Source organism: Pristis pectinata, chromosome 4, assembly GCF_009764475.1.
Source record: "Pristis pectinata isolate sPriPec2 chromosome 4, sPriPec2.1.pri, whole genome shotgun sequence".
NCBI classification, from domain to species: Eukaryota; Metazoa; Chordata; class Chondrichthyes; order Rhinopristiformes; family Pristidae; genus Pristis; species Pristis pectinata.
This window is the reverse complement of record NC_067408.1, coordinates 20,296,343-20,321,463: the sequence shown is the minus strand read 5'-3', so window position 1 is coordinate 20,321,463 and position 25,121 is coordinate 20,296,343. Positions and strand designations below refer to the sequence as shown.

The 25,121-nt window shown below is 41.4% G+C and overlaps 2 protein-coding genes across 3 annotated transcripts in view; one reads left to right on the top strand and one right to left on the bottom strand.

Moving 5' to 3' along the window:
• The window catches only part of shroom1 (shroom family member 1), a 68,766-nt gene extending 49,299 nt beyond the window's left edge, over positions 1–19,467 (bottom strand). The window contains exon 1 of one of the 2 annotated variants that reach the window (XM_052014908.1): positions 19,324–19,467. The gene's annotated coding sequence lies outside the window, so the exon portion shown is untranslated. Of the gene's footprint in view, positions 1–3,190; positions 3,217–19,323 lie in introns of those variants that run through there. The other variant, XM_052014907.1, reaches the window with a different exon arrangement.
• Positions 16,147–20,267, top strand: LOC127569893 (growth/differentiation factor 9-like). Its single transcript, XM_052014909.1, has 2 exons — positions 16,147–16,516; positions 18,552–20,267. Exons 1-2 carry the CDS (start codon positions 16,189–16,191, stop codon positions 19,487–19,489), a joined length of 1,266 nt encoding a protein of 421 aa, XP_051870869.1. The 5' UTR covers positions 16,147–16,188; the 3' UTR covers positions 19,490–20,267.
• The last annotated feature ends 4,854 nt before the right edge of the window (positions 20,268–25,121 follow it).

Genomic DNA, 25,121 nt, shown 5'->3' with positions numbered 1-25,121 from the left:
AATCCAGCATACTTGCTGACCATAACCCTAGCAGTGGAAAAATGGCACCTGCCAAAGATCAGAGCAACAGCTGGATAATCCAGTGCCTCTGGGGAGGTCATTGTGCTCAGAGCAAGTGTATCATTATTACATATCAGATTTTCATTACTTCAATGTTTAAACCTTGTACTGTTGCTCTATTTTGTTCTCTTCCTCCACTGTAAAAACAATGTAGTATTTAACATTTTTTTCCTTCTCTATCCACTATAGTCTTCACTGCATCTTTCACTGGCCCACATGACTATTGCTGTAAACTTAGCTATCCAACTTTGTTTAAATTCTCCTTTTGGACCTCTCTATACCTATGTTTTTACTTATTGCTCTTTGTCCCTGTATTTATCAATTTTTACCTATTCAGTATTGATAGTGCTCTTAAATATAATGGATGCTACATTGAGGGCCCATTTTCTTAAGAACATGGGTTCCTCAACCCTGCTCAACTATTCAATAGTGTCTGATTCTATGTCTTGTCCAATTTCCTGGCTAATCCACATATCCTCATTTCTCATTGATCTCATTCTTGGATTTGCTTTGTGCTCCCATAACCCTTTGCAGTACAGAATGCTAAACATCTTCAAGTCCTCGAAGAAATTTCTCCATCTCAGCTGTAAATGACCTATGTGCCTGACTTTCTAGGTACAGGAAACAGTCCCATCCTCCATTCTGTCAATCCCTCTTGGATCAGATTATGGCAACATTAAACTGAAGTCCCGAATTCTGGTTCAAGTGCATATTAAAAGATGAAAAACAAAGTGCTGGAAAAACTTGGGTCAGGCCAGGCCACATGTGGGAAGAGAAACAGCCAACATTTCAGCTTGAAGACATTAAAAGATTCTGCAGCATAATTCAAAGTTCTCTCCTACTTGCCCCCAGACAGTCTTGGTCAAAATTTAACCAATAGTCAGTTGAAAGCTTGATGATCACAAATTGGTTGTCATACTTGCCTTAAAACAGATTATTAAAATTAGTTGGTGGTCTGAGGCATTCTTACATGGAAGTTCACTCCTCTTTCTGCCAGAGACAATAGCAGCAAGAGAATACATACAAATTAAAGCCACTTGTAAGATAAAAGCAGAATGTGCATCAATCATTTCTAACTGGAACAAGTAGGTGGATTTTTCAGAATCAGCACAGGCTTTCTGCATAAAATGATCAAGTCTCATGGTTCCACTCCAAGCACATGAGCACCTATTCTTAGCTGCAAGTTCATGAGGGAATGATCCATGTGGATGAAGGAATTAATGCCCATTGGTGTTTGCTTTTAACAGCAAACTTGGTGGTACTGCAAATGGTGTAGATGGAAACAAAGTTGCAAAGGGCTATTGACAGATTAAATGACTGCAAAACTGTGGTAGATATAACTGAGAAAGTGAGATCTACTTAAAATGCTCTCTCCAAAAGGCAAGCAGCTAGGAACTGAAGGAACAGATTTAAGGATCCAAGCACAAATCAAAGTTGATAAAGATACAAAAAAATCAACTTAATACATGATTGGGACACTTAAGGTTGGAATATAAATGGGTACAGGTTACTTTATTTTTGTTTTAAAACTTTGGTCAGATCCCAATGTACTAGACTGAGCAGATGCAGCACAGCCTCCTACTGGGGCCCAAAAGGTTAAATTACAAGGACAGGTTACAGAGACTAGATTTATATTCCCTTGAATACAAAAGATTAAGGCATGGTCTAATGAATCATTTAAATTGATTAAAGGATTTGATAAACTAATGAGAAACCATTTTCCCTGGTGGGGGGAGTGCAGAACAAGACCATAAGACGAGCACAATTAGGCCATTTGGCCCATCACATCTGCTCTGCCATTCAATCATAGCTGATTTTTTTTCTCCCCCTTCTCAATCCCATTCTCCTGCCTTCTCCCCAGAGAACCCCATTCCCTTGCTTTCTCCATTATATATAAAAAAAATCAGAACTACAGATGCTGGAAATCTGAAATAAAACTAGAAAATGCTCAATATTCAGCAGGTCAAGCTACATCTGTGGGAAGAGAGAGTTAACACTTCAGGTTGAAGACCTGCAGAGTATTTTCAGTATTTTGTTCTTACCATTGTGTGCAGAAATGTTTACTGACACAGTAGTGGGGATCTGCAGCCTTTACCCAGAAGAGATGTAGAGGCTTGGTCAATAACTTTAATTAGGTAAGGACATTATACTTTACGGGAAACAGTTGTGATACTGATCAAATCATGGTCCAATTGAATGTCTCAAGCTAATGAATTGCCTATTCTTGTCACACAGTACAAAGTACCAAGTTTTGGGCAAGAGCTGATAGCCTAGCTTGCATCTTCCTCTCAGGTAGTCATAAAAGAACCCAAGTCAGCAATTGAAAGTGCAGCAGAACCTCTCGTGTTCGGGTCAATACTCACCTCTCAAAAAATATACTCTGGTCATTTGCTTCACTGCTCCTTATGGGAGCTTGTTGTTCACAAGGAGACTAATATTTCCCCACACGTAAACAAGGATACAATTCGTTGATGCAAAGAATATCCTGGGATACTGAAGGTGCTTTCCATATTAGGCAAGCTTTCCAATGACTAAGATTCACAAAATGGGGTTCAATCCTTGTGGGACCCTTAAAGCAAACAGCCAAGGATAATTGATATTGCATGCAATCTTAAACAAGACCGTTTTTTTTAGAAAAAGGCCCTAATAACTTTTACACCATGTCCCAAAGCTAAATGTGAAATCAGGAAAGGAAATGCTGGGAATACCCAGGTCAGTTCTGCCGAAAGTTAACTCCGTTTCTCATTCCACAGGTGCTGCCTGACTTGCGGAGTTTCCAGTGGTTTGTTTTTCTTCCCCACCCCTGGGATACGTCCCGACGGCTAAAACAAAGCCCAGGAGCGCTGAAGCTGTCGGACGACATCGCCACGGTCAGGGATCACACACACACTTGTATTCACCGCCGACGCACGGGTACGGCTCGTTTTACTCGGGCTCGGATTTGTCCGAGTACAGAACAAGTGGAAACTCCGATTATTCCGCATTTCTCTGCGGAAAATTCAACCGCATTTCAATTCATTGTCCGAAACCGTGAAATGGAACTAAAGCCGGACAAAGACCCACAGAACCAGGCAAAAGATATGCAGTCACCTTATCTTAAAGGAGATTTTTTTTTTACTGCTTTACTTACAGATGCCAGCATCTCGGGGAGGTCCAGGCGAACAGAGAAGCAGCGAGAGCGATGGCTGGCTATTCGGCAATGAAAGCGGAAGGGACCGAGGTTCGTTCAATATAGAGTCCAGTTAATGATTCACCAGGCAGGAGTAATGGTAAGATCTTAACATCAGTGATGCCTGTTGGAAGTGTTCAGAGTTCACTTGGAGCCACCCTGCCCCTTCCACCGGGCAAGCAATGCCGAACAAGCCTTTTAACAACCCGTCCCAAGAACAAATGAAAAGATACCTTCTGGGGAAAAGACCGGGTTCTTCACATCAAGAGGTAGCCTGCTGCACCACTGCGCACCAGTGTCGTCTCAATACCATTACAGGTGTCCAGTGCAAAGGTAACTTGATAAGTCTTTCGTGACGCCTATCTTCTCTTTATGGAGGTTATAAAACAATGAAAAGTGTTTAGGAAAATTCTGCATCAGTACGAACTCGGAATCAAACTGGCACTTTTACAAGGGACAGGGACATTTGCTGAGCTTTTATGCCGACTCCAATTTCCCGTCCCAGCCTCGATTTCCTTAGTGTCCAAGTATCTGCGTATCCTCAGCACTCGAAGGCAGGGAGACGCACACTGCGAAAGCAGCAATTTCTCCCCATCTGAACCTTTAGCGACACCACCCCCCCAAGCTGAGGGAAACAGCCGCTTACTCTGGACCGTCAAGCCCTCTAGGAATATTATGCAGATTTTAGCCATTCACACAAGCGAGACCACTAGTCACAAGGCCTTCTCCTTTGCAGGATTTCGTGTTTTTTTTCTTCGCTCGTTTTGGATCACTTCGTATTACGTGGAGGTGGAGATATATTTTATATCCTCCTCAGCTGCTCAACACTGGTGAAATAAGAGACAATTGGAATTCCATGATTAACAACGATTGGCAGCTGGTAATCTTATTAAATCCCAAGTGAAGTCATGGTAATTACTACTTGTGGGGATGTAGCAACATCCAAACTATTTTGAACTTAAAAAATGAATGTAATACTAATAAATGGAGACACAAGAGACTGCAGATGCTGGGATCTGGAACAAAATATAAACAGCTTGAGGAACGCAGCAGGTCAAGCAGCATCTGTGGAGGCAAAGGGAGACTCAACTGTCCTTTTGTCTCCAGATATGTTGCTTGAGCCGCCAAGTTCCTCCAGCTATTTTTTTTGGCTTGTGATACCAATATAAAAAATCATTACACGGGATAAGCAGAGCAAAATTACAAAATAGGGCCTTATTTCTCATGATCTCTGCTTTCAGACAAGGCTATATAATAGGAAATAGGTTTTTAAAAAATTGTATCCTCACTTAAGGCACTACCACCACAAAGAACAATATTATCCGGAAATATTAAGGGATATTTTTTTGTGTAAATATTCCAAGAGGTGAAATAACAATGTCACATAAAAGTTTGAATCAAATGAAGTGTGTGACAAATCATGATTGTTTTTTTAAAAAAAAATGATGGGGAAAGTTGACTAGAATCAGAACCAAATACAAAAAAGCTCCAAGCTAGAATAAAGTTAAAATTAAACTGGCAATTAGTCAATAGACCTATCAAACTACTCCAGATTCTAGCATCTGCAGTCTCTTGTGTCTCTATCAAACTACAGCTTGGAATGACTAACCACTGCAAGGGGACTTCTTGTAATCTTACCCACTTTACTGTGAAACCAGAGAGATCTGATCACTACTTCTGTTTCTGTGTGGCTCAAACAATAATTTGCCTTTGGAACAACACCAGTCTTTTATGTTGAAAAGCTTTTTTTCAGTCTTTGGCTCTGTATGTTGACAGGCATGACATTATACCTTATTGAAAGCACTGCCATGCACTGCTATGGGCAATGAAGACTAGTTTTAGCTTTCAAAATACAGAGATTGACAGATGAAAATGTACATCCAAGTGACAAAGGGTGATGTTGCATTGATGTCTGATGATTGTCCTTCCTCCTCTTCCATAGCTCCTGCCATTCTCTGAATGCCAATCTCCAGAAGGACCACCTGAGTGTGACCCAGATTTTTTGCTTTTTTTTAAAAAAGTCTTTTTAAAAGGTGCTTGACAGACCAGGTAATCATAGGATGCAGATTGGGGGCTTCCAAAATGGTGAGTTTCTGATTTTGGGTGCACTAATGCAGGAGTGGAGGAAAAAAAAAACAAAAGATGGCCAAATGTATTATACAGATTAGTGACATTGGATAATAGTGCATAGTTTTACTGCCTTGAAGCAGAAAATACCCCTGTCCTTCTCCTCCCCTAATTCCATTATATCCCATTGCTCATTTAAAGAAGCCACTCTCATGCTTGCTTAGATTTTGGATTCTACAATGAAGATATTTTTGGAAATGGGATTGGAATATTTTTGGCATAATCCTTCTTTATTTGTTATATTTAAGATTTTATTTTTGAGGTACAAACTCAAGCAGGATGTCTGATGAGTCCAAAGCACTACTTAAAGCTAATTTCTCCTTAACCTGCAAGAAAAATCAATATTTTTAAGCAGAAGGTGCAGTTACTAGAACAATACAAATGCTCCCATTTCTAAAGCCACTTTGGGACATTCTCCCCTCTCTCCCATCAGGAAGATGATACAGGAGCCTAAGGGCACCTACCGCCAAGTTCAAGGACAGCTTCTATCCCACTGTTATAAGAGTATTGAATAGTTCCCTTATATGATGAGATGGACTCTTGACCTCACAATCTACCTTGTTATGCCCTTGTCTACCTGCACTGCACTTCATTTGTAGCTGGAACACTTTACTCTGTATTCAGTTATTGTTTTACCCTGTACTACCTCAATGCACTGTGTAATGAATTGATCTGTATGAACAGTATGCAAGACAAGTTTTTCCACTGTACCTTGGTACAAGTGACAATAATAAACCAATACCAATTATTCCTTACCACCAGGTAAAAATCAAAATGTCACATTCAATGTCTGTACTTTCTTGGAATTTTTACCCCTTTTATCAGTCTGTTTTTTTTTTAAAAATACCAAGCATATGATGAAAGATGATTAAATTCTTCAAAAATAATTGAAATCACTCCATACTGAATTACATATGAAATAAGGGCAGGTGTCTATTACCCCTCGCATTCCTGTTAGTGGTAGTGTTGATAGAACTCTGCATCCTTTCAATTTAATGAGACACCTGCACCAGCTTGAATTCTGATCAGCTCCACTGACTCCTTTCATGCACCACACTGCTGTCACCTCACTGTTCACAGTGAAGGCGAGAGGCCCCACCAGGGCTTTTATAATGCAATGAAATATTCAACATACTAAACCTTGAAGCTCTACTTGGGAAAAATTACAAGGACTCTTGGCCTTTTTTTAAAAAATAATGAAACCAGTTTTGTATATTTTTCCTGTTCAGTTGCACTAGCATAGGTCTCTTGCTGTACAAAAGCGCATGGGTGTAAATAAAGTATTTTAGGGATGTCATTGCTTCATCTACTAATGTGTATAGTGATCTTTGTTATTTAAAGGAATCAGACTACAAGACTATGTAGAATATTTCACACCAGTGGCACACAACTTGCTTTGTCAAGTGGTGCTTTGTCAAGTATACCAAAACAGCAGCAGCTCACAAGAGCATGAGAAATAGGAGTAGGAATAGCTCATTTAACCCCTGCACTTGCTCTGCTAGTCAATACGATTAATGCTGATTCTTTTCTGCAGCACCACTTTCCTGTGTTAACTCCAAATCCCTTGATTCTCTTAATATTAAGAACTATTTATCTGTTTTGACTACGCTACTGAGCCTCCACAGCCTTTATCATTTGAAGATTCCAAAAGATTCAACACCTCTGGGTTAAGAAGTTCTCATCTCATCCATTACTTTGAAACCATGGCACAGAAATGAATCACAAAACAGTAACCATGAAAACAATTGGAAAACTGTCAGTAAGCAACTATAAAGGACATACAAATTCTGAATGACAACAAAATCTAGCAATTAAAAAGAGCCCCAATTCCATCACTCAAAGTGAAGGAAGGAAATAGGAAATCACCAAGAGCTAATGCATTGGTTGTAAACAAGCCTCAATAAAACTCCAGGTTTCTAATAAAAGAGCTCATGCCAACAATGCAGGATTCCAACTGGCTTTGTCCTTCCACCTACCACCCCCTACCCCAACCATCACCCTTCCAGCAAGGAAGCAGTTTAAAAAAAGGAAAACCCTATATTTGCCGATATTCTTAAAGCAGGAAATAATTGACTAGCATCTGACCACTGTAACGATCTGCACTGGGCAATATTATTCTGTCCAATGACCTAGGTCTAGTTTTCTGTCAACACAAAGATAAGCAACATTATAAACTGTGTAGCTGGAAGTATTGCATTTTATAAATGGTTATTAAGGAAGAAAATTTGTTAAGGAGCAGTAGACAAAGGCTTGATTGAAGGGATGAGTTTTCAGGAAATTTAAAAGATGGAGCAGCTTTGAAAAGGAACCCAGGGCGAGACTCAGGCACTAGAAAGCTAATAAATGATATCTGCTTTATTTTTACTTCCTACTTTGCCAACAATTAAATCATGTACACATTTCTTTTTTTGGTATATATACACACACAAAAGAAAGATTTAATCTTAAATACTCACAGCTTTTTCGCATTTAAATTATCCAAATTAATTTTATCTAAATCAGTGGTTCAAAACAGTACCATTTTATCTAAAGTTTAATAAAACTTCTCAACAAAATGTGCTGTTTCAGGGAATACTGGTTAAGTTTTTACAATATTCACCTGCATGGGGGATTTTTACTTCTAAATGTTACTAATTTTGTCAAGAAGCGCAACAGATTTACAAGCTACTTTACGTTTCAGTTTAAAAGTAATCCCAGAATCAGAACTGCCTCTGGATTATTTTGTTCACCCTTGCTGAGATGAAAATGAAGCCTTTATACAATGTAGAAATGCAATAAAAGTGATTGGCAAGATCCTTTCGTAATGAATATTTAGAGGATCACATGGACTAATCAATTCAGAACTGAAAAGAATGTTTCAGATATAATCTGTAAATGAACCTCTATCATTGTTAGTACTTGTTAAGTTACCATCTTTTTAAACATATTGAATAGTATCAATGTCCTCTACCCCCACCCTGGACCATTAAAACAGAAGTACATGTTTGTAGTATCATGCGAGTCTACTGCCCATTCATCAAGGAATCTACTTGGCAACTGTTCCAAGAAGTCGACTCTTTAGGCAACATAGAAATAATTTTAATTAGATACATAATCACTTTATGAAATGCTGCAAGCTATGACAGGAACAAGAGCTTCCTTAATGGGAACAATTTTCAAGTTTTGGCAACTTTTAGATCTTCTGGTAATGTTTTTATCCCCCCCCCCCACCCACCCCCAAATAGTTATTTCTGTGACGGGCAAACTAATTGAGAGGAAACATACACCTGTACATTTGACACTTTACTGTAGCCTAGAGCCTTTGTTGCTCACTTGCTGCTTTCAGACTGCCTCACCAACAGTCCATGCAGGTTTAAGGTTTACAGACTGCAAAAAAAACATTCACGTCACTCCACCTGTCTAAGAATTATATACAATGGCAAGAATTTGCATTTCTACACACATGGAGCGTTTAGAAAACAACTTCCATTAGCTACACGGAACTACATCACTTTTCATAGAGAAACACAAGCTCACTTAATACAAATTGTAGCTTCTTCATACAGCTGGGAAGAAAGTTAAAATGGCTAGGTATTTTAAACTTATAATTGTACTAAATCTGCAGAGACGAAAACATTCACCTTTGTAGTTGAGATTTTTCAGAAACACCATTGATATTATTACTACAGTACTATTACAGGCAGCTTTTTAAGGATCATACAAACATACAAATTGGGAGCAATAAACCACCCCGCCCCTTGTGCTTCCTCTGCTATTTAATAAAATCATGCATGACCTGATTGTAACATTAACTCTGCATTCTTATCTACCGGAAGTAACCATTCACCTCCTTGCTTTAAAAAGGTATCTATATACCTCTGCCTTAAAAATATTCGAGGACTCTGCTTCTTACTGCCCTTTGAGAAAGTTCAAAGGACTCTCAACTCTCAGAAAAAAGTTTCACCTCATCTGTCATGGGAAAACCTTTTCTTTAAAAGAAACAATGATCCCCAATTTAAAATCTCCTTCAAGAGGAAACATCATTTCCAAATCCACCTGGTCAAGTCCTTTCAGGATCTTGTGTGGTTTAGTCAAGTAATTTTACTCTTCTAAGTTCTAGACGATCCAAGCCTAGCCTGTCCAACCTTTCCTCATCAGATAAACTGCCCATTCTGGATTTGAGAGTTTTGTAAACCTTCTCCAAACTGTTTCCCACCAATTAACTTCCTTAAAAATGGAGACCAATACTGCAGAAGGTACTCCAGATGTAGTCTAACCAATGCTCTTTATGCTAGAACCAGAACCTCCATACTTTTGTATTCAGTTCCTGCTTTTTGGTAGTCTCATGTTCTGTTCTCTGAAACACTGGTCCACCTGCATTTAGCAGTCTGTAAACCCAAAGAGGACATTGTTAAAACTGCTTGAGATTTACCATTAAACATTGTGTGTTGGAGCAGTTATGTTTGGCTAACACTACATCATACTTGACCAAATGATCCTTAGATCTTCAAAGAGTCCAACAGAGATAATAGCAGTGGCTGGATATGCAAGCGAGGCTTCCCAAGCTAAAAATCTTGCAGTCACTGTAATGAGGGAATGCTGCAATCATAGGGATGCATCTTTCTTAAATGTTATTAAACCAATGCTCAAATCTGTTCCCTCAGAGGCTCATTGAAAAATCTGTTGGCATCTACATCTGTGACACATATCCACTACTTCAACAACTTCCAGTTCACTGGCCCCAACTGCCTCATTTTCACCATGGATGTCCAGTACCTGTACACTTCTATCCCCCATCAGGAAGGCCTCAGGGCTCTCCATTTCTTTCTAGAAAACAGACCCAACCAGTTCCCCTCCACCACCACCCTCCTCCATCTGGCAGAACTGGTACGCACCCTTAACAACTTTTCTTTTGCCTCCTCCCACTTTCTCCAGACCGAAGATGTAGCCATGGGCACTCACATGGGCCCCAGCTATGCCTGCCTTTTTGTTGGCTACATGGAGTAATCCATGTTCCAAACTGACACTGGCAACATTCCCCAACTCTCTCTGCACTACATTGACGACTGCATTGGGGCTGCTTCCTGCATCCATGCAGAGCTCATCAATTTCATCAACTTTTCATCAACTTCCACCCTGCCCTCAAATTCACCTGGTCCAGCTCTGACACTTCCCTCTCCTTGATCTGTCTCCATCTCAAGAGACAGATTATCCACTGACATCTTCTACAAACCCACTGACTCCCAGAGTTACCTCAGCTACACCTCTTGCCACCCTGTCACTTGCAAGGATGCAATTCCCTTCTCTCAGTTCCTCCATCTCCACAACATCCATTCTCATGATGGGACTTTCCACTCCAGGACATCAGAGATGTCTTCCTTTTTCAGAAAGCAAGGTTCCCCCCACTGCTATCAATGGAGCCCTCACCCACATCTCTTCTATTTCCCATACATCTGCCCCCCCCCCAGACATAACAGGGATAGAGTTGCCCTGGTCCTTACCTACCACCCAATGAGCCTACACATCCAATATATCATTCTCTGCAACTTCTGCCATCCCCAATGGGATCCCACCACCAGGGACACCTTCACCTTCCTGCAGGGATCACTCTCTCCATGACTCCCTTGTCTGCTCATCCCTCTCCACCAATCCCTCTCCTGCACTTACCCCTGAAACCATGTGAAGTGTTACACCTGCCCCTACACCTCCTTCCGCACCACCATTCAGGGCTCTGGACAGTCCCGCCAGGTGAGGCAGTTCTTCACATGTGAATCCATTGGTGTCATTTATTGCATCTGGTGCTCCCGGTGTGGCCTCCCCTACATCAGTGAGACCTGATGCAGATTGGGGGATAACTTCGACGAGCACCTCTGCTCTGTCCGCCGCACCAGCTGGGATCTCCCGGTGACCAGCCATTTTAATTCCTCTTACCATTCCCACACTGACATGTCTGTTCATAGCCTCCTCCACTGCCAAAGTTGAGGCCAGACATAGATCAGAGGAACAGCACCTTGTATTCTGCCTTGGTAGTCTCCAACCTGAAGGCATGAACATTGATTTCTCTAACTTCCAGTAACCAACAGGATATGCATTGTATTGGGGGATTGGGGGCAGTGGGGGGGGGGAGGACCAAAAGTGAATGCAATGAGATAGCTCATTAACAATAGCAACTTAATGATAAAGTGACAAACTGGAAGCTTGCAAAACAAGAAACAGGTTAGAAGCACAGTATGAAGATTTGATGGACAGAACATTCAAATGAAATGTCTCAGCAACAAACTAATAATTAAAGCAGTGAATTCTTCACTTCACAATAGCTAGAAAAATATTAGAATCTATTATTAGTGAAGTGGTAACAGGGCACTTGAAAGTATCAGGATTGGGCAGAGACTAGAAGATTTATGAAACAAAAAGCACTTTTGACAAACCTGAGCTTTGTTTTGCTGTTGCCACGAGCAGAATAGATGAGAGTAAATGGTGGATATGGCATATTTGGACTTTCAGAAAGCCTTTGACATGGTGCTACTCAGGTAAACACAATTTGAGCATAATATATAAGCATGGTCTGAGAATTGGTTAATGGAGAGAAAAGTAGGGATGAACAAGTGATTTTCAACTTATGAGCTTGCAAGTTGTGGGGTGTCACAGGACTGGGCCCCAGCTATTCGTAATCTATATCAATGATTTGGATAAGGGAGCCAAATGCAACTCATGCATGTCTGCTGACGTTATAAATCCAGATGTCTGTGCGAGAAAGATGCAGAGAGCCCTTGGGATATTCAGACAGGTTAGGTGACTGGGTGAGGAGCAGCAAGAGATAAGCAGAGTATTTTTGTAATTAAGATGGAGATCAAAAAGTGATGTTAGGAGGAACTTTCATATCTTACTACATAAATCACTGAAAGTTATTGTGCAGGTATACCAAGCAATCAGGAAGGCAAACAACGTGGGGCTTTGTTGCAAAAGGATTTGAAAACAAGAGTAAAGACAGTTTACTGAAATTATATAGGATCCTGGTCAGACTGCACCTGGAACATTGGATCCCTACACAATCTACCTATCCAAAATATAATTGTGGAGGGGGTGTAACAAAGGCTCACTAAAATGATTTTTGGGAATTGGTTGATTGGGGGGGGGGGGGGGTTGTTGGTGGCGGGGAGGCCTGCGCTGTTCAGGAGAGGTAATCAGTGCTGTTTAAAACCAGGGATCGCAGTTTCAAAATAAGGTGTTGACAATTTAAGGCTGAGAAGAAAAGGAAGTTCTTCACCTACAGCGCAGTGAACCTTTGGAATTCTCTACCCTAGAGCAACGTGGCAGCTCAGTTGCTGATGATATTCAAGATGGAGATCACCAGATTTTTAGCTGTTAAGGGAATCAAGGAATGCGAGGTTAGTACAAGAAAATGGTATTAATATGTTTTTAAAAAATCAACTATTTTATTGAGGGGCTGAACATGTGCAAAGGCTGAATGATCTACTCCTGCTTCTATCTCTTATGTTCCTAAACACAGAATTCAGATTTATATAATGCACAATACATTAATTATATTTCTCAGGAACATTTCCATGGAAAAGGACAACCTCTGGATACCAAATTCCTAGTCATGGATTGAGGAGTGCTCAAGACAAGGTCTCTGCCACCTCAGGAAACCAAATGTAAACATGGTGGCCATTTTGCAGAATGCCTGTGTTAAATCCACAAAGGTAACCACAAGTATCCAGTTTCCTTTGATTTTTCCCATCGCACTCTGATCTGTGTCCTTGGACTCTGCTACTTCTACGCCAAAGTTCAATTTAAACTTAAGGAACAGCACCTCCCCTTCCAATTAGGCACGGTGCAGCCTTCCAGCTCAACAATGAGCTCAGATTCACAGAATCAGCCACTGTAATTATCTCTCTCATGTCCAGCATTCACATCCCCCCCCCAACCTTCTGATGATATCAGCCTTCTCCATCTCCTATTTGTACCTCCCCTGATAAATCATTTGTTATTCACTAGCATTCACCATGCTCTAATGAAAAATCATTGATCTGAAAAGTTAGCTGTTTCTCTATGCACAGCTACTGCCTAACCAACATTTCCTGTTTTTATTTCAGATCTGAGAGAATCTCAAACATACCAAAAAAGATTAAATGGAGTGAAAATAGTAAAACCACAGTATTACATTTCATAAACAAGCAGAAATAAACATTAATTTTAAGACTAAAAGTACACAGTACATTTTCATGCAGAAAATCATTATCGTGAGTAAACTTCCACGCAGACCACTGCTGGTAAAAATTCTTGATGAATTTAAAGAAATAGTTGTCTACTACGAGAGCACTGAGGATCTTCTTGAGCAAAATTAGATGGGATGAACCACTGATGACTTTGGTTAAGATTTTGCATTCAATGAATGACAGTTATGACAAAGGCTCTGTTCAGCTTTCCCACTTCTGTATTTCAAGTGCAGGTTTCAAGTGTAATTCATTTTAAAATTATTTTTTTAAAGCAGCAGCTCAAAATGTGAAGCCATTACAGCAGAAGTGTCATATGTCTACATCTAAAGGTAACAGGATGCAATCGATTCTATAAGCAAACGTACAATTTACATCTGCAAAATAGGGAAAGGAAAATAGGGAATGGGAAAATATTTACACTTCTAAAAGAAATAATGTAAATCGTGAGCATCCAAATACAAAACTAAGTGCAATAAATAAAAACCTGGAATTGTACAAGACCTTGAGATTCTAGGCTGATATTCCATTACAGTATAAAGGATATCAGGAATTCTGTCTTGTAGGTGGGTGCAAAACATCCCATAGTGTCCAGGCCACTGTTAATCCCTCAATCATTATCGCAAAAATAAATTAACTAGTTATCATGTTTCTTTGTTAGGGATTTGATATTCACATATTACAGTTCAACATTCATCGAACTTCAAAAGTACTTTAGCTATAAAGAGATTTGGGTTTGAGATATCGTAGCATCAGAACAGGCCCTTCCGCCCACCGTGTATGCGCTGACCATGATGCCAATCTAAACTAATCTTGTCTGCCTGCACATGGTCCACATCCCTCTATTCCCTGCCTGTTTGTATGTCTGTCTAAATACCTCAGACATTACCATCATATCCGCTTCTACCCCTCCTTAGCAACAGTTTCCAGGTACCCCCTAATCTTTGTGTAAAAGTAACTTGCCTCAGGAATCTCCTTTTGAAACTGTCCTCCTCTCACCTTAAAGTTTGTTCTCTAGCAGTTGACATTTATCCCCGGGAAAAAGATCGACCATCCTGTCTATGTCTCTCGTAATTTTATATACATCACATCATCCCTCTGCCTTGGACACTCCAGAGAAAACCTCCAAGTCTGTAAAATCCAGGTAACATCCTGGTGAACCTCTTCTGCAACCTCGCCAAAGCCTACACAACCTTCTTATGGTGTGCAGACCAGAACTGCACACAATATTCCAAGTGGCCTCCAAGTTTTATACAGCCAAGGCCACACAAGAAAAAACATTAAGTAAATATTCCTCACGTGAGCATTTAAAAGCATACAGTAGAGGAACGTAACAATCCCAAAACAAATTTTGCAATGTGAACATTTAATAAATTCCACGTAAATATTTTGAACAATTACAAAATGCAATTTGAATATGTTATAAACTCATACACGTCTTCCCATACATTTACCTATTATTATTTCGCAGAACTTTGAAGCAGAATGTTGCTCCTACTACCAGCAGTAACTATTTTGTCGTACAAATCCTAGAGTGGGTATTTGTTCCCGGTCTGTTAAAAATAACTTCCAGCAGATCACAGGTTAAATCAATAGCTTCACAAGCTATTCGAGGCCAATATGATTATGCAGAGGAATGTAGATTTGCCCAGTCCGGAATGCCACGGAACAGACGTGTGCACGCGCGTCTATAAACTCGAAACATTTCTTGGAATGATTCTCTGGAGATCTCGGCGTAGCGTGAAAGTGGAAGCAATGAATATGAAAGAGGCTTGAAAAAGCCTCGTGATAGTCCGTGATACTCCTGTGGTGTTGCAGGATATTAGAGGCATCTGCGGTAGAACAGGTGCCATGGGCGTGGCAAGTTATTAATCACTAGGCAAGGAACCAACATTGGAAAGCGCCAATAATGGAGGCTAATGAGAGTTTGCAGGAATTTCTAAAACAATAACAAATTACAAAACCTTGCAATTATATATTAATTGTGAATTGTTTAACATTGGACGGGCATCTCAGTTGGCAACCAAGCCTACACTAGTTTATTTATAAATGCACCACAATGCGTGCCCTGTTACAATAAGCAAAACTTGTTGAACGTTATACATTTCTATACGAAATACGATCCAGGATGTGCCATCATCAGCGGTTTGAAGAACCTTGCTGCGATGCGGGAGTAAAGAGGATTCAAATGTTCTCCCAGATACCCCTTAAATTTTGAGAGGACCCGTCTCTACCAGCTTTGAAATAAACTTGGAAATTAGAATATAGTACATAAAACTGCGTTTAGGGTCACATAGTTTGTCAATTGCAATTGCGGTACGGGATGCCTTAAAGACGAAATTCATACATATATACTCATGGTTGTCAGGTACACAGAGAGCATCAATATTGTCACTGCAAAAATCCTGACATCTAAATGATATTAATTTCATACCAGGTGGCTTTTCATCGAACGCGATCACTGCATTCTTGCGTGCCTTACAGATTCTTACTGATTATTAAATTATCTTTATTAATTGTCTTAATGAGATCGTTGCACCTGAGTCTTCTAGATTCTCTTTAAAAGGAATCATAGGCGCACATGACTTTAGATCTACTGAGCTGAATTGTGTGTGTCGCGGTTTCTTTGTTATTAGAATGTGTCTTGTTACACAGCTCCGTCATAATATTTGGTTAGTATTATTCACCAATTCTATCCCTCTCGCCACTTTAATCAGCTTTAATGACCTAGAAGTAACTCAAAATTCTGAGAATTATGTCTTACTTCCTCTGCTAAACGTCCTGGCCAACAATAATGGTTGGGATTACCAAGGTCCTACAAAACCGGATGTTAGTTATCTAAAATATATGAAAAAACTCTACGCCGTGTCCGCGACGCAAGATGGAATACCTAGACGACCCACGGATCATCCCTACAACACCGTGAGGTTGTTGACACCGCGGGCTCAATCCCGTTCCACACAAGGTGAGGCTGAATTTAAATGTTAATACTTTCAAGAAAACATCTTACAGAACCGCGATCTATTCTTTAAATTCATAAATTCATCTTTCCTATTTCACCTTGTTTAAACGAAGTTATTTATCAGTGTATTTTAAGACTGGGGGTCGCTTATGAGATGCTAACCACGTGGGATTCCATACATTAATCTCGGGGCAAAAAGCTGTAGTGCAAATAGGAAAGCGTTTTGAAGTTACTGACCAGAATTCTAAGTTTCAAAGTCCTTGTGGATAAAGTTGGATTGGAAATTAAGATCTTTTATTTGGTGGCTAATCTGAATGCCACAAGACAAGACCTGGGAGCTGCTAGATCTAGGTGACTCTACGTCTGATAAGTAGGTCATTTGAAAGTAAAATGCCTTTTCTGTAAGTCCAAGGAACTGAATGTCAAGGGATGTTAAAGGCTTAGATGAAAATGGGAAAGCTTAAGTTTTGGGGGGAGGACTAATAGGGGTATTCGTGGACAAAATGAATGAAAATACCTCGGCTTTCTTTTAAGTGAATCAAGAGCAAGAAGGTAACTAGGAATGAAGTAGGGCCATCGGGGATCAAAGGGGCAATCTGTGGGGAGCCAGAGGATGTAGGTGAGATCTTAATCACGTCGTTTTTACTGATAGTTTAAGGAATTTAGAGTGAAATGCTAGAACAAGTTGCCATTTAAAAGGCATTGGATGTTTTAGCAGGCTTAAAAGTAGAGAAATTTTCGGGTCCTGTTGCGATGTATCCCAGCCTGCTATGGAAGGCAAGTAAGAGATTGTTGGTGCTCTGATGGATTGTTAAAATCCTTGTCGGTGTGAGATGCTTAATTACTGAACGATACCAAACGTGATGTCTTTATCTCAAGGGCAGTAAGGATAATCCAGATGACTATAGGCCGGTAAATTCAATGTCTATAGAATTCTTTAGAGAAAACGAAGGGACACCATTGATAGGTTTCTAAGTGCCTAAACAATTGGTTTTGTTTTACAAAATAATGCAATGTACTGTGGAGGGCAGTAAGATTCCAAAAGATTAGTCTATGGAATCAAGGGCAAATTGGATCTAAAATTGGCTGTGCAATAGGCGGCAAAATGTGGAGTTGCCTTTTCGTGAAAGCTTGTGACCATGGTGTAACACAGGATCAGTTCTGGACCCTGTTGTATGCTTTAATGACTTGGTTGTGAAGGTAGGAGGAACGATTAATAAACTTGCAAATAACATGATTTGACAGGAACGAATGGTGGGGCCCTAGGGAATGTTGGGAGACAGGACCTTGAATCCCTGAAGATAGCAGCATAGGTAGGTAAGGTGGTTAAAACAGCATACGGACGCTTTAGATGAGGTATAAAATATAAGTACAACTCCACACTAGAGTGCTGTGCGCAGTTCTGGTTGACTGCTATTGGAAGGACTTGATTGCACTGGTGAGGGTACAGAGATTAACCAGGATGGTGTTTTAGTTACGAGTTGAATAGATGGGCTGTGTTTGTTTCTTGGCGCTGAGATCCTAATTGAGGGGTGTAGATCTCTAAAACCAGAGGCCATTACCTTCAAGGCGTAGGAAACGTTGAGGAGATCTGAATTTTTCACCCAGTGCTTGGAATCGGGAACTCTGCTTGAGTGCTGGAGCAGACTTGACACTTACTCGAGCAATTGAATCGCCAAGTATAGAAGGTTAAGGATCAAGTGCTGGAAAATGACAATAGTACAGGCGGGTACTTGATTGGCACAAGGTGGGTCAAAGGGCCTGTTTGTGATCTGACTGTGACTAGCTTACTTCCGTTTCTACTGGGACTGATGGTATTCATGGGTTAATGTAACGAGTTATAAAATAAGTGTATTTTGACGTTTGTTTCCCAGGGAAACAATTTAATAATAGGGAAACAAACTTGGAACTTTGCAGTATTTGCAGATGTAGGTCCTTCCAAACTAGGAACGTTGCAAGTATTTGTAGTAACTTGCAGTGTTTACCAATGTATGGCTTGTTTAATAATTTGTTTCTTTCCTATACACCTCTCCCTCAGAAGTATTTGAACAGGATGTCCTCTACGGCTTGGGGCCCGTCACTTCTCGGGAACAGCTACTCCGATCTGTGCTGCTGTACTCGGTCACCAAATCGGCGGACTTCCCCATCCTGTGCTCCTGCAACCTCACCGTTAGGGACCCCCAGCCCTATTCCGCCCAGATGTGCTCCGACACCCTCCGCTCGCACAACTTCCGCATACGGTTCGAGCGCAGGGAGAGGCACAGGTGGGTTGAGGTGGATCTGGCCTCCTTCCTCCAGCCGTTCATCGGGCCACACCGGGGCAACCTTCACATCGTCTTCAGTTACAAGTGCACCAGAGCGGGCCAGCCGCACGACAACCGCACGGGGGTTTCGGACAAGGCGCTGAAACTGACCCTGGTGCCTCCCTCCCTGCTTCTGTTTCTCAATGACACCCGGGTGCGGACTCGCCAAAGCTGGCTCCCGGTGGAACTGGGCAGGCAATCGCGGATGGGCCGAGTGGAGAGACTGAAGAGCCTTTCCAGTGGGAACGGGGTCCGGGGCGGCAGGTCCAGCCGCCGCCGCAGGGGTCCCAAAGGTGACGGCGAAGGGCTGGCTCAGCCGCTGCCGGCTCGCCGCTATCCCCGCCTCCAGTACCCCGATCAAGAATGCCAGCTGCACGATTTCCGACTGTCTTTCAGTCAACTTCGGTGGGACCGCTGGATTATAGCGCCCCACAACTACAACCCACGTTACTGCAAAGGTGGCTGCCCACGGGCGCTCGGCCATCGCTACGGATCTCCCGTGCATACCTTGATCCAGAACATCCTCTACGAAAAAGTGGACTCGGCAGTTCCTCGCCCCTCCTGTGTCCCCTCGAAATATAATCCGCTGAGCGTGCTAACGCTGGAGAGCGATGGCTCCATCGTGTACAAAGAGTACGAGGATATGATCGCCACCACATGCACCTGCCGCTAGTGGGAGATGTCCTGATATTTCTTTGCATCTGAACTTTGGGATGGTCTAGAAGGGGGGGAAAAAAAGCCACTGCTTGCGAAGCCAAGAAAATCTCCATGTGTACTTTTTTAAGTTGTCATTTAATGAACGTTGACGTGTGAAAGAAAATCGTGGAGTACAACTCCCTATCGGCTAAGTGTGGATGTGACTTCATGTTTTTTTTGAGGTCTGAGCGTAATGCAGCAGGTTTTAATGTTTACATTTAAGCTGTGTTGAATGCGGAGGCAACGTGCCGAAATGACATTTTGTTTTCTTGGCCGTACAAGCATGAGGTTTTGTACACTAAGCCCACAATTGCTCCCTTCCCAAATTGAGTAACCTTTTAAGAATCACCATACGCCAGTTTAACTCGGGTGGGCTGCCAATATTTATTCGAAGTTCCAATTCAATGAATGAAATGCTGATAATGAGCTTTAAAGATGTACGAACTACATAATGTGCGCACAATGGACAGCAGTGAAGTTAAGTGCTCACACTTGGGCTGCAATTCCATTCACCTGAAAATGGGGAATGATTTGGGAGACTACTCCACTGGTGGAAATTCTTACATTGCTACAAGAGAACTTTTAAAACCATGTTTTTAACATGCATAGAGTGAGTGAATTTTGTTTTTGCACAGTTGTGACGTGTGGTACAAACCCTGGTGGTATATGGTGAAGTTGCTTAAGTGTATGAAATCTTTTGAAGAAAGACTGATCCTGCTTGGAGGGCAAAGGAAATAAATAACGATGGCAAATGACTTTGGATTATTTTCTTTTTTTTGGGGGGGGGGGAGAGAGGCAGTTGTCCTTCCACATGGCCTCCTGGAAGGACCCCATTCCTTGGCCATTGTTACTGTCTCTGACACATTCTACACAAATAACTTTAAAATGTCGTCTTGAACTGAGTTTCCCTCTACCATAGTAGAGAGTCCTTCACTGCAGCTCTGCTCTTGCCCACTCTTGTACAGAGTAAGAACATCATTCTCCTGGTCCTTGCCCTCCATCCCACCAGCCTTGGCCAAGGTTGATCCATTGAATGCAATTCCTTCTACCACAGATGTGTATTTCTCTTTCAGCATTTCAAGGGTTTGTCCCTTCCAGTTCCACCAACCACTCTTGCAACACCTGTGCCTTCCACTCCTCTCCCATCATTCCAGGGATCCTAACAATTCTAATCAAAGCAGTAATTCACTATTTCCAGTCTAGTGTTCTGCACTTGGTGTTCAAAATGCAATTTCCCCTTCACTGGTAAAACCAAATGTTGATTGGGTGACTGCTTTAGAGTACCCACATTCAGTCCACAGGAGTGACTTAAGCTTCTAGGTACCTGCACTTTAATTCTCCATTCAAATCTGACTTGAGACCACACATGTGCACTGTTAAAGGCCACTGCAAGCTTGATGAACAACATCTTTCTGGGCATATTGCATCTTCTGGACTTGGTTGTGAATTCTCCAACTTTAAGTAACTTGTCTATTATCTGAACTGCCCATTTCTGCCTTTCATTGTATTAGCTGTTATTTTGTATAGTCTAGCCTACTGGGCATGTCCCATACCCTTGGTGTTGCAACAGACAATGGGCTTCTAACTGCTGCATTGTCATTTGGTTTTTGCTTTAACCTATTCCTTTGTTCTACCTTTCCTCTCTGAAAACCTTTTTTCTTTACCAATTCTGATGGCAGGTTCTGACCTAAAACATTAACTGTTTCTTTCCACAGATGTTGTCTGAACTAAGTATTTCCACTTCAGATCTCCAGCATGTGCATTTAAACTTTTTCATCTGTTTCTGCATTCTTAAGTATGTTGCAATCTGATTACTGAGATCTAAGGGAACATGTTTAAACTGGTAGTTAACAAATCTACCTTAATTTCCCCCCTTGTCAAATTATCTTAGTGCTCACCTGAGGTTTCCCTTAATCATGAGATTCCACCCCCATAAATCCTTGCACAAAGGCCACCTACTTGAACTTTATCCTCTTATCCATTGGCTGCTGATGCCTTCAGGCTTCATCTCCATTCTCATGTCTCCATCCAAATTGCATCTTCTGTGCTTGTCAGACTACCATATCTTGTCCTTGTTTCTATCACATCTAGCTTTTTTTTTCCCCCTTGCTCTTCCATTTGTCCATTTTAGGATGCCTTGCATTGTAGACCTCTCAATGCCAAGTAAGTTTTGGGGGCTGTTAATCAGTGGTACATACTCCTAATGGCCAATTCTGCATTTCCTACTTCAACTATTTGTATCTCAAAGGAGCTATGAGACTCTGAAATGTTTGAGTTCATTTGATGTAATCAGAAGAATCCTTGCAATGAGCATGTTTTGTATTAACAGCTTACATTTGTGTGTGCCTGAAACTACTTGATCAGTGGAACTGCCTCATTCATTTCCATTGAAGTTATAGTACTTGTTTAGTTCAGCAAACTAGGAAGACCTCAGTTTTAAAAAAAAATTAAAAGTTGATAACATACCACACATTTTATTAAGATACTGAACTAAATTTCAAAGCTGAAGAGGAAATTCCAAAGTTAGAATCTTGATAGCTGAAGGCAAAGCCTTTGCGTAGGAGAAAATTTTAAAACCAGCCAGAGCCAAGGTCAGAATTGGGGACCTTGGAGAGTTGTGTGGCTGGAAGACAGTTGGTTACAGAGAGGAAGGGATGAGACTCCTGGGATTAGAAAACCAGGAATAGAATTTTAAATACTGTTTCTTTCAAGTATGTGGCTAACACGAGTTGCATTATAATCTATGCAATTGAAATGCAGCCTTTTCCTGGGAGAAAATAAAAGGATGGGGGGTTTAATTTAGACATCCTGTAAACTAAAATACTCCAACAGCCAAGAAAACCAATGCCAATAGATAGATTTATTTCCTGAAGAGGGTAATGCTTGGGTAACTAAACTGGATTACAGGCAAGGGTTGTCAATTGTCCTCATGGTACAGGACTTCCTGTGATGGAAAGGAAATTTGGCTATCCCATTGATGTTGACATATGACAGCAGAGGCCACCTTGATAACAGTAGCAATACCCTAGGGTAGCCATACTCCTTTAAAGGCAGCAGCTTATCCTGGAGCTCCATGCCTTTTGGTGACCAGGAGGAACAGTGTGGGAGATGTGATAATGACTTAAGGTGAGAATTTGACTGTCTGCCCAGTGGGGTCCATCCAATGCCTGGCAGTTCCCCAAAACCTAACAGTTATCAAGCCACACCTTGCTGGCCTACCTGATGTCATTTTGAAGTCAGGAAATTTGTCTGAAATCTAGTCCTAGCCTCCAGACCTGAGTCTAGATCAGGCCCACATCCATCTCAAACTGGAGGGTACAGGTCTGGCACTGAATCCCACTGGAGCACAATACCAATGGGCACACTGACATCAAATGCAACTTTCAAAGAGCTTTTGCAGGCACAATAGGTTTGTGTCTTTACATCCCTCTGATTTTTACTCCTGTTAGAAACAGGAGAGTGTATGTGAATTTGAAGGATACCCAGATAAGGCTGATGTTGTGGAGGGCCATGGTTAAGGTCAATGAGAATGAACAGGGCAGAAATGGGGTCAGTCATATAGCATGAAAACAGACCCTTTGCCCATCCACTGTATGTTGGCCAGTAAGTGCCCATTTACACTGATCACAGGAATTCAAGGCCCTTGGCATTTTTGGTCCCTATATTTATTTTTAAATACCTAAAAAGAGTTGAGTTAGGGTGTGAATTTAACTATTTCTTTCATATCTTTTATTAAGGGTATCACTGTTAATTAACACCATCCAGATTTGGATACAAATCATTGTTTGTCCACTGTTGCTGGATTAAACCCTGGATGTATGTCCAGTGCTGACTGGTGTGGAGAAGAACTTCAGGACCTGGCATTCCTTATACTTGTTGCTCCTGTGCTGCCAGTGGTAGAGGTCACAGGGAGAGAGAGTCGCTGTACACATGTGCTGATGCATTTTAGTTCCAATAAAAAGACTGGCAGTCTTCGGTCAAAACATCCATGCTGGAATATAAATTAATAACAAGCCACTTTTGCCCATGATGCATCAGAACTTTCAATGCAAGATGCAGTAGAGCTCTGATCTCCATTCCATCTACTCCTATGTCCGGTATGCTATGGTCTTCATAGCTGAATGTGTCTGCCATGGTCCTTGTTCAAATGACTTTGGAAATTGGTAAATGTTTGCCTCTGAGAGAAGGGTATAAGCAGCTAATTTTTTTTTGAAAATAGATCTAAGGACTTGTATATTGTTTGAGTGTTGTGTTTAAAATTTACCAATGAATGTAATAGCACACACTTTGACGATAGCGGGTCTCTCAAAAAATTATCAGATTTCAGGAAGGGTACCTGTTTTAAGTCTTCCTTTGCCTCTCGCATAATATCATTTCATAGTGTCAAGTTTTACTCACTGAGCCTGTGCTACTCTGGGGACATTAAGTGGTACCCTGTTGCGGTCCTATCAATAACAAACACCATGCTCACCCGGACAGTCTTTCCAGGTGAAGCAGTGATTCACTCGCACTTCTTCCGATCTAGTGCATTGCATTCAGTGCTCATGATGTCATCTCCTCTGCACTGGAGAAAACAAAAGCAGATTGGGTGATTGCTTTGAGAAACACCTGCGTCCAGTCTGCAAGGGTGAATGTGGGCTTCCCATTGCCTACCACTTTAATTCCCCTATTGGTCTGAGGCCTCCTGTATTGTCACAATGAAGCCCAATGCAGACTTGAGGAACAACACCTTCTTTTCCATCTGGGTATGCCTTCTGGACTCGAGGCTAAAGAAATTTGGTTTGTCCCCTTTGACTCTCTCCAACTTTTACTGATGCACCATAGAAAGCACCCTATCTGGATGTATCACAGCTTGGTACGGCAACTGCTCTGCCCAGGACTGCAAGAAACTGCAGAGAGTTGTGGACACAGCCCAGCGCATCACAGACACCAGCCTCCCCTCCTTAGACTCTGTCTTTACCTCTTGTTGTCTTAGCGAAGCAGCCAGCATAATCAAAGACCCCACCCACCCCGGCCATTCTCTCTTCTCTCCTCTTCCATCAGATAGAAGATACAGGAGCCTGAGGGCACGTACCACCAGACTTAAGGACAGCTTCTACCCCACTGTGATAAGACTATTGAACAGTTCCGTTATATAATGAGATGGACCATGACCTCACGATCTACCTTGTTATGACCTTGCACCTTATTTGCACTGCACTTTCTCTGTAGCTGTGACACTTTACTCTGTACTCTTATTGTTTTTACCTGTATTACATTAATGCACTCTGGACTAACTCAATGTAACTGCACTGTGTAATGAACTGACCTGTACGATCGGTATGCAAGGCAAATTTTACACTGTACCTCGGTACAAGTAACAATAATAAACCAATACCAATATTCAATTCTGCAACTTCAGGTAACTTGATTTCGCCATCTGTATGTTTGATATTGGCTCAGCTTGTTTTGTTTCTCTCTCTGGAAGTGGATGGCATAGCCCGCCTGACCTGCTTATCCCCCTGCTCTGCATTTCACAACTCACACAGTCTTTTGTCTATTTTCTCATTCTCTAGCTACTCTCATTGATCAGATAACCCTGTTTACAGTTTAACCCCATGGTCACCCAA